Source organism: Aquarana catesbeiana, linkage group LG04, assembly GCF_042186555.1.
Source record: "Aquarana catesbeiana isolate 2022-GZ linkage group LG04, ASM4218655v1, whole genome shotgun sequence".
Classification (NCBI taxonomy): domain Eukaryota; kingdom Metazoa; phylum Chordata; class Amphibia; order Anura; family Ranidae; genus Aquarana; species Aquarana catesbeiana.
The window spans coordinates 459692285-459709511 of record NC_133327.1 but is presented as its reverse complement, the minus strand read 5'-3'; the positions used below and the strand labels follow the sequence as shown (position 1 = coordinate 459709511).

Below are 17227 nucleotides of genomic sequence, written 5' to 3'. Positions count from 1 at the left end.
AGCATAATGGTGCTAGGATCTCGATATATCCGGACTTCTCCCCCGAGCTACAGGGGTGGGGTGCGATTTGGGAGGGGGGGGTGCACACTGAGGGTAGAGAGGGGGGGAGCATGGTCACGGATGGATGAGTGTCGGTTTAGCCTGTCACAGCAAAGGGACGTAATAAAAAGTAGGGCTACACACAATGTTCGTGTATGATGGGGAGTGGATAGGGGGTGGGAGAGTGAATGGGGGGAAAAGGGAAGAAAACTATTCTCGAAGCCTACAGCATAAGGGCGAGTTGAACTGACGCACATTAGAATGATAATAATATAGGGATAGGTATTAATGTGTTTTTACTTATGATAACATCCCTTGTTCCCTTATTATATGTTTGTTGTAATGGAGAATTTTTTTCAAATAAAAAGACTTTAATAAAAAAAAAAGGATCTCGATATCGAGATAATTGAATTTCAAAAACAAAATGTTTCCCTATGTGCCCATCCCAAATTTTAGGAGAAGGATAAATTATTAAAGGAACATCTAGAAAAATATAACAAATATTTAATTTATAAGAAAGACATTAAATTCATTCGTGACAAGATGGCGTTTAATAGCAAGTACGCATACAAATGGCCGCAACAGGGAGGAAGAAAAGGGAAGGTCAATCAAAGTGGGAACAAAAATAGGAATATAAATAGAAATAAAGAGGTCAGTGATGGGGACATAAGAGATGGAACCGATTCTGATTCATCCACTGTCTCACACTCCTCTCATCTCACAATTTAAGCAGCCCTCCACAGGAAGAGGCAGACAAAGAGGTTCCAGAAAAAGACAAACCGCTGGGGGGGACTCTGAGGGGGGTAGGGATAAAAAAGCAAAGAGCATTTAGACGATGGTAATTATGATATTGATTTACCCACTGAAGGCGCTCAGAGGGACCCACCTCTTTATGATGGAACCCAAAGGGGAGCATCAGGTTTTGAGGTATTAACTGGGGGAAATAGGACTATGTTGTCCCCATCGCTACCTGTTTATACGCATCGTCCAACCCCCCGAAATATAGGTACAATCCCTAAAACTGGAAAGGGAAAAGATTTTCAATTGTTCCCCCCCAAACCAAGACCCTCCCAACAGAACGAACTCCCACAATCTGGACAAGTAAGTGTACAAAATCAAATAGAGGACCAATTGCAGGTAATAAATCTATCTAGCAAAACTCTATCCCGGGCTGAATTGGAGGTACCCGGTCTGGGCCTGGGTTTTTGCCCGACTGCATCTGTTGATAGTTTTGAGATAGTTAAAGATTCAAACTTATTCGCCAGACGTCTCGCATATAAATATATGTTTGATGACGAAAGAAAAAGGAAGAAACGAGATTTTGGAACATGAAAAATGGAAAGGGTTCACGGTTAGAGACTTTTTATGGCCCTAAAGGACCTAATGGACCTACTGGATGAAAGCGACGACTGTTTGGGTGGTTCTGCAGAGGAGGGTCCCCCAACTGATATGGGGGTGTCTCCTCAAGCAGCTCCCCCGAAGGAGATTCCTAGATTTTACAAGAAATCTACCAATTTCCCTTCTTTAAAAACAAATCCTAACATTTGGACATTCTAACAGGTCACTATGGACGTAAAAAAACTGACCTTAAATCCACTAAGCATAAGAACATTACATATCAACAACATCAGGCTATTCTTCAATTACAAAATGATGGGGATATTACTATCAAGATGGCCGACAAAGGCGGCAATGTTGTAGTAATAGGCACGGACAAGTATCGTCAAATGACTTGATTTTCTATCAATAAGGAATGGTATTCTCCTATCTCAATGGAGAATATTTTCCGACCTTTAATAATGACTGACATGATTATTACTAAGGCGTATAATGATAGGATTATTGATAAGGATGTTTTTGAAGCTCTACGAGTTACTCATCCAAGGATTCCATCGTTTTATTCCTTACCTAAAACACACAAGAACCCACTAAAACCACCAGGATGCCCAATAATCTCAGGTATTGGAGCTAAAAGTGAGAAAGGAAGCAGTTTAGTTGATGCTTTTCTGCAACCCCATGTTACCCAATTGCCGTCCTACTTACAAGATACAATGGCTCTACTAAGTTTACTATATAGGAAGAAAATCCCAGCCAGCGGCCTCCTTGTCTCTGTTGATGTGGAGGCACTCTACTGTAGTATACCCCATTCCCTGGGCCTCTCAGTGGTTGAGTTTTCTCAGTGAAGGGGATAAATTAGCAGGACCCTACAATACCTTCATTATACAAATTTTGTGACACATTCTGACTAAAAATGCTGTGCCCCATCTTATGTGAACCTGTACCTGGGGGGGTGGGAGCGCACCTTGTTTTCCAACAGTTCCTTATCGATGTACCTGGCCAGCATTTTATGTTGGCACAGGTACATCGATGATATTTTTATGGTCTGGGGTGGAAGTCTTGAAAATTTGCATAATTTCATGAGCAGACTGGCGGATAATAACTTCAATCTAAAATTTACAATGGAATGTGATCCCAAATCCATAGCGTTTTTGGATTTAACCATCATCAAACAGGATGATGGAACCATAGATACCTCATTATTCAGGAAAGCAACGGCAGGAAACACTCTGCTCCATGCAGCCAGCTCCCATCCCCAGCCACTAATCAAAAGTATTGCTTACAATATCTGCGTTTAAGGAGAAATTGTTCGACAGGGGAATCGTTCAGAAATGAATCTGATTCATTAAGAGCGAGACTAACTAAAAGAGGCTACAGTAAAACGATCCTCAAAAAGGCTTTTAAAAAAGCCCTGGATAAAGATAGATGGACATCACTATTCGAAAATACAAGGAACAGAAGGAGCAACAAAAGGACACTGTGAGAATAATAACAACATATTCCAATAACCATGAAATAGTACGACAGGCAATTGGAAAACACTGGCACCTTTTAACAGGGCAAAAAACAGGAATAATGTTTCGCTACTAAAAAAAAAAAAAATGTTTAAAGTGTAATAGCCGCCAGCATCACCAGTGTAGTAACCATGTAAAGATGTGAAAAATAATAAAATGAAGCGCTAAGTGAAATGTAACAAATATTTAGTTATAAAAAGAAAAAGTGTAGCGCTAAATTGTACTAATGGACATTAATGTGAGCATCAATGTGACACTTCGTGTAAAACACCCGTATATACATCTATACTCGGTCCTGCTAGTCCTGCAGGAATGGTTAAATAAAATATAATAACACCATATAAACAAAAAACTGGTGAAATAAAGTATCTATTGTAACAACCATTATGTGAAACACCCGTACTAGGTCCTGCTGGTCATGCAAACCTGGTAAAATTAATATCAGCTCTTTCCTTCAGTGCAGAAACAGTTCCCCAGCTCTAACTCTACCGTTAAGACGGTGTAAGCCTATACGACTCACCGCCAACGGCCTGTGAGTCCACCACGTCCGGTAAGGGCATTTTATATTATTTCCTGCCTTATTGAATGTTGGAAAAGTCTACTGGGGATACGTTTGGAGACTACTGTGAGGTGCATATCCATGCTCCAGGATACACCTGTTTGATTGAACGAACTGGTCTATACCCCAGAGACTTGCTATCCAATTCCACCTCAAGTTTGTTTTGCACATTGCCTATTTTTGGTGGAAGTTGTGGGATTCTTTACTACATACATACAGTCTGTAATATTTACTATATAGTGGGTTATTGCAATATAATCTTCATACCACTAAATTTTTACATGTATGGTGATTGATATTAATTTTACCAGGTTTGCATGACCAGCAGGACCTAGTACGGATGTACACACGGGTGTTTCACATAATGGTTGTTACAATAGATACTTTTATTTCACCAGTTTTTTGTTTATATGGTGTTATTATATTTTATTTAACCATTCCTGCAGGACTAGCAGGACCGAGTATAGATGTATATACGGGTGTTTTACACAAAGTGTCACATTGATGCTCACATTAATGTCCATTAGTACAATTTAGCGCTACACTTTTTCTTTTTATATTTATTTACACAATTTGTCAAATTGGTGGTGTTGGCTGCTTAATATATCACGTGGGCGCAGCAGTTTCCCCCCATTTTTAACAAATATTTAGTGTATACAAGGGTGAGTGACCACCCTATATATATTAGTAAAATGTGTATTCATCAGACATGTGTATGGTGATGATAAAAAATCACAGTCATATAGAGCGTGAATTCCAGTTATCACAATAATCACATACGACATAAATTCCAATTAATATAAATAATGTCCAAAATGTGATGAAAATCTCATTGCCAGCAGTACTGTAATATACATAACAAGAGGAAACCATATGTGAATACTTAGATTGAGCAGGTAATCCTCATACATTCGAACTCCACACGGAAATGAAGGGGTAAATGCGCTTACCAGAAGGGATGGACACTGTCACCGTACGGCGGGGTGTCATACAGGCTTACGGATCTATAGATCCCAGGGATGTTTGTTGGAAGCTTGCTGGAGGGTGCTGGTGATGAATCCCAGTAAATACATCCGAGGCAGCCTCTGGAACAGGGTGGTCTGTATATCCTTGGATGGATGGATGGATCGGTTCCCCTCTTGGAACACAGATGACCAAATGATACAGTTCTCACCCCATCAAATGAAATCCATGTAAGGAAAAAAAGGGAATCTCCACATGGTGCATGAACCAGTAAAAAAGGGTTTATTCAAAACCATCAGGAACAAAACGAATGTTTCACAAACTTCAGATAAAATGGATAAAATAGTGATCGCATCTATGTTAGCGTGGTCTCTGGTATCAGGCTATATGCCCCTGTAGATGGACATTAGTCCGAAACATGTCGGGTTGCTGAAGCCGTTACCCTGTTACCACGCAAACCATTTTTTACTTTGCTTTGTGATCACTATTTTATCCATTTTATCTGAAGTTTGTGAAACATTCGTTTTGTTCTTGATGGTTTTGAATAAACCCTTTTTTACTGGTTCATGCACCATGTGGAGATTCCCTTTTTTTCCTTACATGGATTTCATTTGATGGGGTGAGAACTGTATCGTTTGGTCATCTGTGTGTTCCAAGAGGGGAACCGATCCATCCATCCATCCAAGGATATACAGACCACCCTGTTCCAGAGGCTGCCTCGGATGTATTTACTGGGATTCATCACCAGCAATTGGAATTTATGTCGTATGTGATTATTGTGATAACTGGAATTCACGCTCTATATGACTATTGTGATTTTTTTATCATCACCATACACATGTCTGATGAATACACATTTTACTAATATATATAGGGTGGTCACTCACCCTTGTATACAATAAATATTTGATACATTTCACTTAGCGCTGCATTTTATTATTTTTCACACCTTTTAACAGGGGATCGCATCATTAATAAATACATGAATGATTTTTCACAAATCACGTATAGAAAATGTCAATCCTTAAAGGACAGGTTGGTCCATAGCCATTTTCAGCAACCTGGAGCCTCAGTAGAGGATAGAATAGGGATGTTTAGATGCAATAGCTGTGAGTATTGTGATTGGATGCTGGAGGGTTCATCCTATACCTTGCCAAACGGAAAAATATACAATATTTAATTCTGTGCGGACTGCCAGACTAAGGAGATTATCTATATTGCCTTTTGTAAATGTGGTTTGTTTTACATCGGTAAACTTTCAGGAATTTCTGGAGACGAGTATACGACCACATTTACTACATTAGGAAGAATCTATTGTTTACGCCTATAGGTCGGCATGTCGTGCTAAATCACAAAAATTATACATCTATGGTCTGTTTTACGGCCCTTGAAAGGGTCAGAGAGGACCCACGGGGCGGGAATATAGATCAGAAATTGCTTCAACTTGAAGCAAAATGGATTTTTTATTTAAATGCCACTCAAGCACCTGGTCTCAATGACTCACTGAGCTATAGGCTCATTCTGTATCTACGATCTATGCCCGCTTGGTCACAATGTCAATCTTTGATCATGTTCCCTTTTGATTTTTAGATCAGCCGAAATGTTTTCCAATGTAATGTTCATGCGTTTTTTTTGTACTAATTGTCTACAACTTTTGTTAGCAGGAATAGATGGGAGATGGTGGGGAATATGTGTTGACCAATATCAAGTATGAAAATGTCGTATATATTCTATTACAGCAAATTTGTTTTCTTAGAATATCTCCTATGGATGGGACCATGGATGTGAGTTGGACATGCAGAAATTTATACTTGGCTTTTTAGAGAGGGTAAATCCCACCTGGCATGGTTTATTAACTGAGGGTCAGAGAGAGTCATTTTGACTCCCTTGAGCCCGCCTATAGTGGTGGAGTTGAGGCGGTGTTGCCAGGAGGATTCCTCCCTCCCTTCCCTATTCTTCCCTTTCTCACCACTTAGGAGATGTGCTATTCCCCTCTACAGGTCTGGATATATTCCAGGCTTGCAGAGGCTTGGGTTGATTATTGCTGAAGCGCAGCGCTCAGCTTGTTTTGTGCTTGTTACTGGCCGTATCAATAGTATGGGACTGTCCGGATGCTTGTGCACATGCGCGCAGTTTCGGTTTCGTTCTCAGCCGGCGGAGAAATGACGCTTGCGCTGTGTTACCTGTTTTGATGCTGGATGGACCCTGTTTTTCACGTCTCAGCTGTTTGCAATGATGGGTTGTGGTTTTAGGCTGATTTGGTACCAAGCAGCCTATTTAAACAGTATAGGCTGTTTGGTCAGGTTAGCGGTGTGCCACTCAGAAGTGAGACATAGGAATGGTAAGTCCTGTCTGAGCTGCTCTCTTAGAGGATGATATGTTGATCCTTATCCCTATGTGGACAGTACTAATAATTTTTTTTTATTTCTTAATTGCATTGTGATGGACTAGTTTCTTTCCCTTTTTCATCTTAGTGATATTTTGTGGCTCAGCTGAAATATACCATATCCCCCACCAGATATATCAATTAAATAGCGGCATTTATGTGGACCTTTTTACAACTAGCACTCTGTACATTAAACAGCTATTAACTGGCTCTTCCTTTCCTTGGGGAGCCAATGAGCTCACGGACTGCGTTTATTCAGATATTTTGCTCGTATATTCTCCATCCCTCCCTATCCAAGTTTTAATTTCATTTATTTTATTTTAATTGACTATTCATTGATTGTATAGGTATTGCCATAGTAACACAAGGAAGGGACATCTCTTCTTAGAGTGGGAACTCTTTTTTGGTCCTGGCCACACTACATGATATAGTCTCTAGTGAGTATATTATTATCTTCAGCTGAGTAATTAATAATTTTTTCTTAGAATATTGATACTTTAGAACTTTATGTTGTGGGCTTATACCTATATTGGCATAAATAATTTGTTAACCCTAGAGGGACTATGCCGGTGAGATTCCTGCGTTTTCTTTGAGCCTACTCACTTCTCCCAGATCTGGGGCACATCGTCCTTTATCCATAGTTTGAAGTATTCTGGTTCTTAACACGTAAGTTCTATGGCTATATTTTCTTATATGAGTGATTTTTCTACATGTATTAATTCCAACATAAATTATGATATATAGCATATTTTCTTTGGATGTTATAGCGCATGTTCCTGGTTCTAATGACTCTCTCCCATGTCTTCCTATTTAAGGTTCCCTGATCATACTGTCATATGTAAATGGTTCTGAGGAAGCGACTATGTGAAACGCGTCAACCATCTTTACGGACAGAAATTTGAGTGTTATGTGTTTATGAACTACAAGGGAACATCTATATGTTTTTATGAAAATATTTTATCTATCTAATTTTGTATAAATAAAATTATTGTAAAATTATTATGCATATTTTCCTCATTTTGGTACCATGATAGTCCGCTCTGTTGGTCTGTTTTTATGTAAAATATATATATAATGAGGTACCCCCATAGCTAGTTTTATATTTTTGTCTACAATTATGGTTCAAATCTCGGCCTTAGCAATATTTTTTCAGAGGCCTATTGCTTCTCACTCCTTAGTACGAACGTTTATACAGGGGATGATTTGTGTGCTTCCACTGGTCAGGCCGCCTCTGTGCCCTTGGGATTTAAATTTAGTACTGGGGGTAGCCCTTTGAGCCTATCCGGCAGCTTCCCTTAGTCATCTTGACAGGAAAATTTGTTTTCTTGGTGGCAGTGACATCGGCCAGGAGGGTGTCGGAGTTGGCGGCTCTGTCCTGTAAAGCACCTTATTTGATTTTGCACCAGGATAGGGCGGTTTTGCGGCCACAACCAGAATTTTTGCCCAAGGTAGTGTCCAGTTTTCATCTAAATCAGGATATTATTCTACCTTCCTTTTTCCCGAATCCACAGTCTGCAGAAGAGAGATTATTTTATTCTCTTGACATAGTACGGGCTATCAGAGTCTATCTGAGAATGTCGGCTCAGATGCGGAAGACTATTGTTCTGTTTATATTGCCAGAAGGTCCCAAGATGGGACAGGCAGCATCTAAATCAACTATTTCTCAGTGTATCTGCCAAGTGATTGTTCAGGCGTATGGTTTAAAGTGTAAGGCTCTGCCTTTTCCAGTAAGGGCACACTCTACCAGAAGAGTGAGTGCTTCATGGGCAGTTCGTCATCAAGCATCGATGGCTCAGATTTGCAAGGCTGCTACTTGGTCTTCGGTACATACATTCACTGGGTTTTATCAAGTGAATGTTAGGACTCAGGGGATGTTGCATTTGGACGCAGTGTACTGCAGGCAGCAATATAGATCCTGTTGTTCTGATGGTGTTTCTTTGGTCATGGGTCCCTTCCCCTCAAAAAGAATTGTTTGGGGACGTTAGTTGTTATGGCTGCTCTGTGTCCCGGGATGTACGATAAAGAAATTTGCATTTTTTCTACAGCTTACCTGTAAAATCCTTTTGTTGGAGTACATCATGGGACACAGAGATCCCTCCCCTCTTGTCTTGGAAGTTTATTGCTTGCTACAAAACTGAGGTACTTCCTGTGTAGGAGGGGTTATATAGGGGAGGACTTCCTGTCTTTTTTTTGGTTTGCCAGTGTCAATTCACCTATAGGTGGTGTATAACCCAGTTAGTTATTATGGCTACTCTGTGTCCCGTGATGTACTCCAAGAAAAAGATTTTACAGGTAAGCTGTAGAAAAAAAATCCTAATATTTGCAAAATTGTATAATATAAACTAAAACATTTTTTTTTCCACTTTCATTCCAAAAAATAAAAACCCCAGTGGTGATTAAATACCACCAAAAGAAAGCGCTATTTGTGTGAAAAAAAAGGTAAAAATGTTTGGGTACAGTGTTGCATGATTGAGTAATTGACACTCAAATTATGAGAGCACTGAAAGCTGAAAATTGGTCTGGGCAGGAAGTGAAAGGGGTGAAAGTGCCCTGTATTGAAGTGGTTAACTTGTAAGCAACAAATGTCAGAAAAAAGCCTGGTCTTCAAGTGGTTAAACACGATTACAGATATCAAATATTACAATTGTACAGTACGTACAACAAAAATGTCCCGAAGGGCTCCAATGCGTTGCTGTATAGGTGGTGTGTCCTCAGCACGTCCTGTGGTCACAGGAAGGCAAACGGAATCAGCGTGGAACTCGCGGATGTAAAGTCACGGAGCTGTGGCAGTGGAAAACGATGGGCTAGCGGGCTGTGCGCTTGGAGAGTCAGCTCCTTCTACAGGCCTGTGATGGCAGTGCCGTCAGGCTGCTATTTATGTGACTGTGCTGTGGGACAGCAGATCCCAGCGTGGACACTGGTTAAGATTAACCGTACAATGGGATTAACAATAACGGGGGGTTGGACAAGTAAACCAGGTTCAGTGGATGATAAAGTTGTTGCATAAATGTGTGTATGTAATATATGAATCAAATGCGTTTTGAAAGTCAGATACATTTCAAATAAGCGAAGTGTTCATCAGGAGACAATTTTTTAAAAACTTTCATAAACTTCAAAAAAACTTTTGTATAAACTTATATATCTACACATATGCATGTGAAATACATATATATACACATATATGCATACATTCAGAGGGACATATATGAATGGGTAAAACCATTAATAAGAATGGTAAATTTTAGAACGCATAGGGTACCGCTATTATTAAAGCCATAAAAGCCATATGGGCCTGGAACATACTATACTTACTATGGTTGTAAGTCATGGGTGTGACGTGGATAACGAGACCATAAGGGTCTGCTATAAGAAAAATACACATAAAAATGTTAATCGGGTATGTGCTCACTTATGGAGGGTAAAAAATCGTATAAATTAGAGGGGGTTTCATGGGGCAGAAGAGGCTCACAGGACAGTGTGTACCTCAATGTCCTCATTCAACCCTCCTGGTGTCAAAGTGCCTTAAAGAATAAATCCAAAAAGTTTCCTGCTGGCACAGACGTTTATAGCATTCGGCCACAGGAAATGACCTAGGGATAGACTCAATGACCTATGATGCACTAAAAAATGTTTAGGGATGCTATGGTGGTCACGGCCCTTTTCAATGAAGCGTTTATGTTCACCAAAGCGTGCTCTAAGGGCCCTGATGGTTCTTCCGACATAAAACAGTCCACACGGACACGTGAGGCAGTATATGACATAGTCCGTAGAACAGTTGTAAAATTATTTTAGTGTATAATTTTTCCCTTTAACAAAGTTTTCTGGCCGTGGTGGACAAATTGACATGTCAGACAGAGAGAGAGAGGTTTTTTGCACTGGTACATCTCCACTAGTGGGATGAGGACCAGAGGTCCTGAGGTGGATGGGGTGGGAGCGATTTTGCTTTTAATGTTTCTGGCTTTCCTATATGCTATTTTGGGTTTAGTGGCCACACTAGTTTTCAGATGAGGATCTTCAAGCAGTATTGACCAATCCGCTGCTAGGATTTTTTAAATTTTTTTGTATTTAGTGTGAAATTGTGTAATGAATCACATAGGTTGTTTGACAGCGGAAGATAATGATGCACAAGTGTCCTTTCCCAGTCAATGCCTTCTACGGGGAAACACGTCAGGTGGCGCTATAGGTCTTGACGTCATTACGCATCAGCCATCTGGCTTGAGCCGCGGCTGCTTTGAATTTTTTGTATACTGCTCGTGTTGGATGTCAGTGCCGTTGGAAAAACTTTTTTGAATAAAACTTTGAGTACTGCACCATGAAGCCTCTCTCTTCTATTCCATAATATACACCTTTGTATGGAGTGTTCCCCTTGGAAGATCAAGGAAAACAATACTGCAGCAGTGCTGAGCGGGAGTAGGAGGAAGGATTTCGTTATCGCTGATCGTTTCATCTTTTTGCCAAATCTACCCCTCCTGTGTGTGCTCGTATGATCTCTCTAAGTTGAGTTCCACCTGATCTGGTAAGCAGCGCTGTTTGCTTTAATTATTGAGGAATGGAAAAAAATCGCCTAAAACAAGAGAAAATTCGCCCATGGGACTTTAAATGAGTTGGTCATATAGGTCATAATGAATAGTATAAAGGTTTATTGAAGTTCCAAAAACATAATTTATGATGAGCATAAAAACATCTTAGGGCATGATTAGACCATTGACATATTGGTTACAGTATAAAAATACATGGTATACATATACAACTTAGTACTCGACGCGTTTCGCAAGCTCTGCTCGCTTCCTCAGGAGTTGGTGTATATGCAGGATATCTACAAAATAATAGGTATCGATAAGATATAGCATTCAATAATGATAAAAGTCAAAGAAGAAGTACGTAGCCTAAAAAAATATACCCCATACTTGCATTATGGTCAATGAGTCCATAGGACTGATCTACAAAGGCAACAGCGGAAAGTACTCCAACCGGGAGCTGAAGGTGCGTAGCCCGCAGTAAGCCGAGCGGGGGTCCAGTAGGAGGCAGACATGGCGAGGAAAAGGAAGAAAAGGAATGTTGTATCTCCTAGGATGTCCCAGAGGCCACATATGTCATGACAACTGTAATAAAAATTATATATATGTATATATCTTCTAGAGTAATGTAGGGGTATAAATAGTATGCTGTCGCTCTTATATAGAGAAATCCATGACATAATAGGTGTGGGTGCAAACAGGAGAGAGAGGATGATAATAAGAGAGTGTAAAGGATACATGGTGTAAAAGAAAAAGAAAAGAATTGTGTTCCTTGGTGTGTCTCAATAGCCATATATAGTATATTCACAATGTTGACAATAAAATGTATGTAGATCTAATGGTAAACACCATAAAGGTGAGATAGATATATAGAGATATAGGTATCTTTGGATATCCATGTAGTATACTAGAATGAAAGGAGGGCACAAACAAGCAAGGGTGAATATGAACACAATACGAGGAGTAAAATAGAGACAAACCAAGATGTAGGAAGAAAAACCAGAGAGATGTGTCTTAGTAATAAATAATGAGTATAACATTTCACACATAGTATGTGCAAGTGAGGTTGGGTAGAAGTAAAATGACATATTGCATAATAGTGGTGTGCTTACCCATGTGTAGGACCTCTCAGATACGAGGGAACAAGCCAAGTGAGGGGAGAGAGAAAAGTTCGCCATGTCACAGCCTCCAAACTTAAACCCCCGAGCGGGAGCATTGGGCTGCGCCCCTAACGCCATACGAACGTGGCTGAGGTGGATGCCCGCGCTGCGCATGCGCGAGCTCCTCCAGCCAACGTGATGACACACTGCACGCCAAATCGTGAAGCCGCAAGAATGCGGAAGTCAAACGATGGGTGTAAGTGTATGGCGCCAATGTAAAGGTGGCCCCACCCGTACAAATTGGGAGGGGAGAGGGTAGCCCCCCATTTATACATCGCAGCTCCCGGAAGAGAGAAACGATACCGCGGCCACCGATGGACACAGCACATAGGAGACACTACCATAAACCATCCAGAGTGGCATAAATGAATGATATAGTACTCATATATAATGTATAATGGCAATTGGTAATAGTAGATATGACCACGAGAGCAGCAAACGGACCCAGTGGGCTAGTAGGTGTCTTCCACCTTAATAATTCAAGAGAACAAAAGGGCGGTCTGGATGCTGCCTCTTAATATAACACAACTCCATCCCTATTAAACATACAAAACAAGAGAAAATTCGCCCATGGGACTTTAAATGAGTTGGTCATATAGGTCATAATGAATAGTATAAAGGTTTATTGAAGTTCCAAAAACATAATTTATGATGAGCATAAAAACATCGCCTAATCGCTTTTTCTTTGATGCCCTATGAAGTTTTGTGTCCGGATGCCACAGCTTACAGCAGTCTATGAACTATATTGCATAGGATTGTTCTTTCTCTGAAATTGTCACTAAGTGTTTAACTACTTCAGCCCCCAAAGAATTTACCCCCTTCCTGACCAGAGCACTTTTTGCGATTTGGCACTGCGTCGCTTTAACTGACAATTGTGCGGTTGTGCAACGTGGCTCCCAAAAAAATTGACGTCCTTTTTTTCCCACAAATAGAGCTTTCTTTTGGTGGTATTTGATCACCCCTGCGCTTTTTATTTTTTCGCTATAAACAAAAAAAGCAACAATTTTGAAAAAAAAGCATTATTTTTTACTTTTTGCTATAATAAATATCCCCCAAAAATATATAAAAAAAACAATTTTTTTCCTCAGTTTAGGGCGATACGTATTCTGCTACATATTTTTGGTAAAAAAAAAATCGCAATAAGGGATTATTGATCAGTTTGCACAAAATAGGGGATAGTTTTATGGCATTTTTATTAATAATTTTTTTTTTTTTTTTTAAATGGCGGCGATCAGCGATTTTTATTGTGACTGCGACATTATGGCGGACACATCGGACATTTTTTTACACATTTTTGGGACCATTGTCATTTATACAACAATCAGTGCTATACAAATGCATTGATTCCTGTGTAAATGACACTGGCAGTGAAGGGGTTAACCACTAGGTGGCAGTGTAGGGGTTAAGTGTGTCCTAGGGGCCTGTTTCTAACTGTGAGGGGCATTGCTGTGTGTGACATGTGACTGATCTCTGCTCCGATGACAGGGAGCAGAGATCCAGTGACATTGTCACTAGGCAGAACGGGGAGATGCTTGTATGCATTAGCATCTCCCCGTTCTTCCTCCCCGTGAGGCGATCCCGGGTATCCCCGTGGTGATCGAGTCCGCGGAACCCGCGACCCAACTCGCGGAGCTTGCCGGGTGCGCTGCCGGCCGGCTCCTAAAGGGGAACGTACAGGTACGTGGTTTTGCCTGTACGAGCCCTTCTGCTGCAGTATATCTGCGCAAGGCAGTCGGCAAGCGGTTAATCACAGTTATATATTTTCAGTTACAAGTAGCTAATTGCTACATTGTTGGTAATATATTTTTTTTTCACATCACAAAATTTCTCATTTATAATTTTATATTCATTTTTGGTTGCGCATTTTCTTTCTTTATACAATGATGCACAAGAACCAGTGGGTAGGCTGCGATAGTTGTCGAATGCCTCCTCTACTACAGAGATAGGGTAACCTTTGTCAAGGTATTTTCTGTGAAAGGCGTTGGCCATGATTGTCGTAGCCTGTATCCCTGGTACAATTTCTGTGAAGATGGCAGAATTGACTATGTGGTATATTACTGACCCATCTGGGGTGATGACAACTTTTAAACTGTATGAAAGAATTTCCTGCAGTGGGTTTTATAAAATTTTTGGCATATATAGCTCCATTGTCATGGCACAGTTCCAAGTCTAGAAAAACTAGGGAGTTGGGATCGGAAACATGGGTAAAGGATAGGCCCAAGAAGTTTTGGTTACAATATTGCACGAAGGTGTTGATTTCCTGAAGTGTACCGTACCATATGATTACTATGTCATCAATATAACTTCCATAGTATATCACATGGGCGGCAAAAGGGTGATTGGCGGTGAGATGCATGTGTTCCCAAAAACCCTTTGTGAGATTGACATAGCTGGGGGCAAAGTTAGCCCCCATAACTGTGCCATTAATCTGCAAAAAATGGGTCCCATCTGATTCAAAGTAGTTGTGTTTGAGGCAGAACTGTACAGCCTCCAAGATGAAACGAGCTTGCCGGGGATTGGTGTGGGGGCCATTGGCCAAAAAATGTTCAACCGCCTGTGTCCCCACATGATGAGGAATTGAAGTGTACAGAGATGACACATTTAGAGAGAGCCTCCAGTAGGTGGAATCCCATGTATAGGGCTTATGCATGTCTAGTAGATGGGGTCCATCCCCTATATACGAGGGTAGATGTTGTGCCAGGGGCTGGAGAATTTGATCGATATAAACTGAGAATCCACATATTACGCTATCCAAGGCTGCCACTATAGGGCGGCCAGGGAAGTTTGTAAGAGCTTTGTGGATTTTGAACTTGAAGATCGTCATCTGAAAACTACAGTGGCCACTAAACCCAAAATAGCATAAAAGAAAGCCAGAAACATTAAAAGTAAAATCGCAGGGGCGTGGCTGGATCCCGAGCGCAATGAACGTGTGATCTCCCTGCTCTCCATGGATCTGCTTGTACTAAGCTCTACACAGGGAAACACAGGTGCAAATAGATGGGCAGGAATCGCACTACCCTCTCGCAGAAACAGGGAGGCACCGCGAGACAGCTTTACTTGCCAGGTCCCTCGATCCAGTCCTACTTCACACAGCCTCCGGGAACCTCCATGTGGGAAGCAGACATCATGGCGCTGCTGCGCCCCACACAGCCTTCTCCTCCTCCTCCTTCGGAATCACTGCGGGCGGCTTCAGAGGATTCCACCGACACCACCTCCAACGGCAAGTTACCTAGCGGTAGCCCCACCGCACACACGGCTCCATAAATCCCACACAACCCACCTCTATCACTCCACATGGAGCAGCCTCTGCCATCTTGCTGGGATAATCTCGGCATGGCCCCATTAACCCCTCGGGTGACCCCCTCTCTTGCTCCCTCACCTTCAAAGGGCTCTGCTCATGACTCCCTCTCCAGGGCACTCCGCCGGCATTCCGGCATTGGGGACTCCCCCCCTCCCAATCGGGTTGCTCACAATCCCTGCCGTGGCTGCGGCCTACCTCCTCTGCTTCTCAGACTCCATCTTCCGCCCCAGGCTCTCTGAAGCCACTCCCCTCACATGAGCCCAACATCGCATGCCTGACTGCGGCCCACCTATGTCCTCACCCTCTCCTGGTCCCTCAAAGGAACCCCCTCTGCTCCCTGTGCAGTCTACCCACTTAGAAGAGCAGAGAGAGTGGTTTTAACCGTGGGCCTTACCTGCGCAGGCTATAGTCCGCCATCAAGCTCTGCCCAGAATACCCTCCATCCTTACTGCTGATGAGTTAGTTTCCTGGCGGGAGCAACTTCATTCTTTACCTATCAAGGACGACTTGATCTCTGAGGTCAAAGAGGCCTGCCACAGTGAGATCAAAACACTGCAAGCGGACTTCCATCACCTGGCCACTCAAGTGGAGGACCTGGAAGAAGATTTACAATCTTCTAAGCTAACTATACACAGGGTTCAATCTCAGCAGACGGATGACTACTTTATACTTTGTGATATGCAACGCCATCTAGAAGACCGCCGCAACAATATTGGGGTCCGAGGCCTCCCATAATCCACTAGCCCGGAGGACTTGAGAACGGTCCTCCAGACTATTTTTAATAACTTGCTGGGAGTCCCTGTGTCCACACATATTGACATGGACAGGGCTCATAGAGGTTTGAAACCCAAAGACCAAACGTCCAAGCCTAGAGATGTCATCTGCAGAGTCCATTTGTTTACTTTAAAAGAGGACATTATGCGCAAAGCTCGGGTGATTAAACCCATTCTTGTCGATGGCACGCCAATTCAACTATTCCCTGATTTATCCTGGATCAACCTTCAGAAGGGCAGAGTTTTCAACCGCTACCATCACTTACCGCTGGGGCTTCCCCTTCAGCCTAACAGCAACGCACAACAGGAAGATGGCAACTCTTCGGGTCCCTGAAGACATTCACTTCTTCTGTGAGAATCTGGACATCCCCATTCCGGACCTTTCAGGTTGGGATATCATCCCCCCTCCTCCTCCTCCCCCATCAACTGGCTGGCAAAAGGTTCCTGTGAAGCGGAGGGGGATACCTCCAGATTCCCCCTGCAAGAACCCCAAGCAGGAGCCAGCCTGAGGACCTTCCATGGCTGATAATGCCCTTTTTGCCTTCCTTTTATGGTCTACAGCCCTGACCGCAGGAGAACATTTTGTTTGTTTTTTTTTACATTTAACTAAAGTTGAACTTTTTATTCCTTTTGGTTGACCAGTTTTTCTCCCCAGGTTGTAGTTCCTCTCCAGCAGG

General features: G+C 41.9%; 1 protein-coding gene across 2 annotated transcripts in view; it reads left to right on the top strand.

The window, feature by feature from the left end:
* Positions 1 to 7798, top strand: part of NTPCR (nucleoside-triphosphatase, cancer-related) — a 146495-nt gene extending 138697 nt beyond the window's left edge. For both annotated transcript variants that reach the window (XR_012243939.1, XM_073627547.1), the window contains one exon: positions 7615 to 7798. Coding sequence is in view for 1 of the 2 variants with exons in the window: in XM_073627547.1 (XP_073483648.1) it covers positions 7615 to 7623 (9 nt within the window). In the remaining variant the exon portion in view is untranslated. The remainder of the gene's footprint in view (positions 1 to 7614) is intronic.
* The last annotated feature ends 9429 nt before the right edge of the window (positions 7799 to 17227 follow it).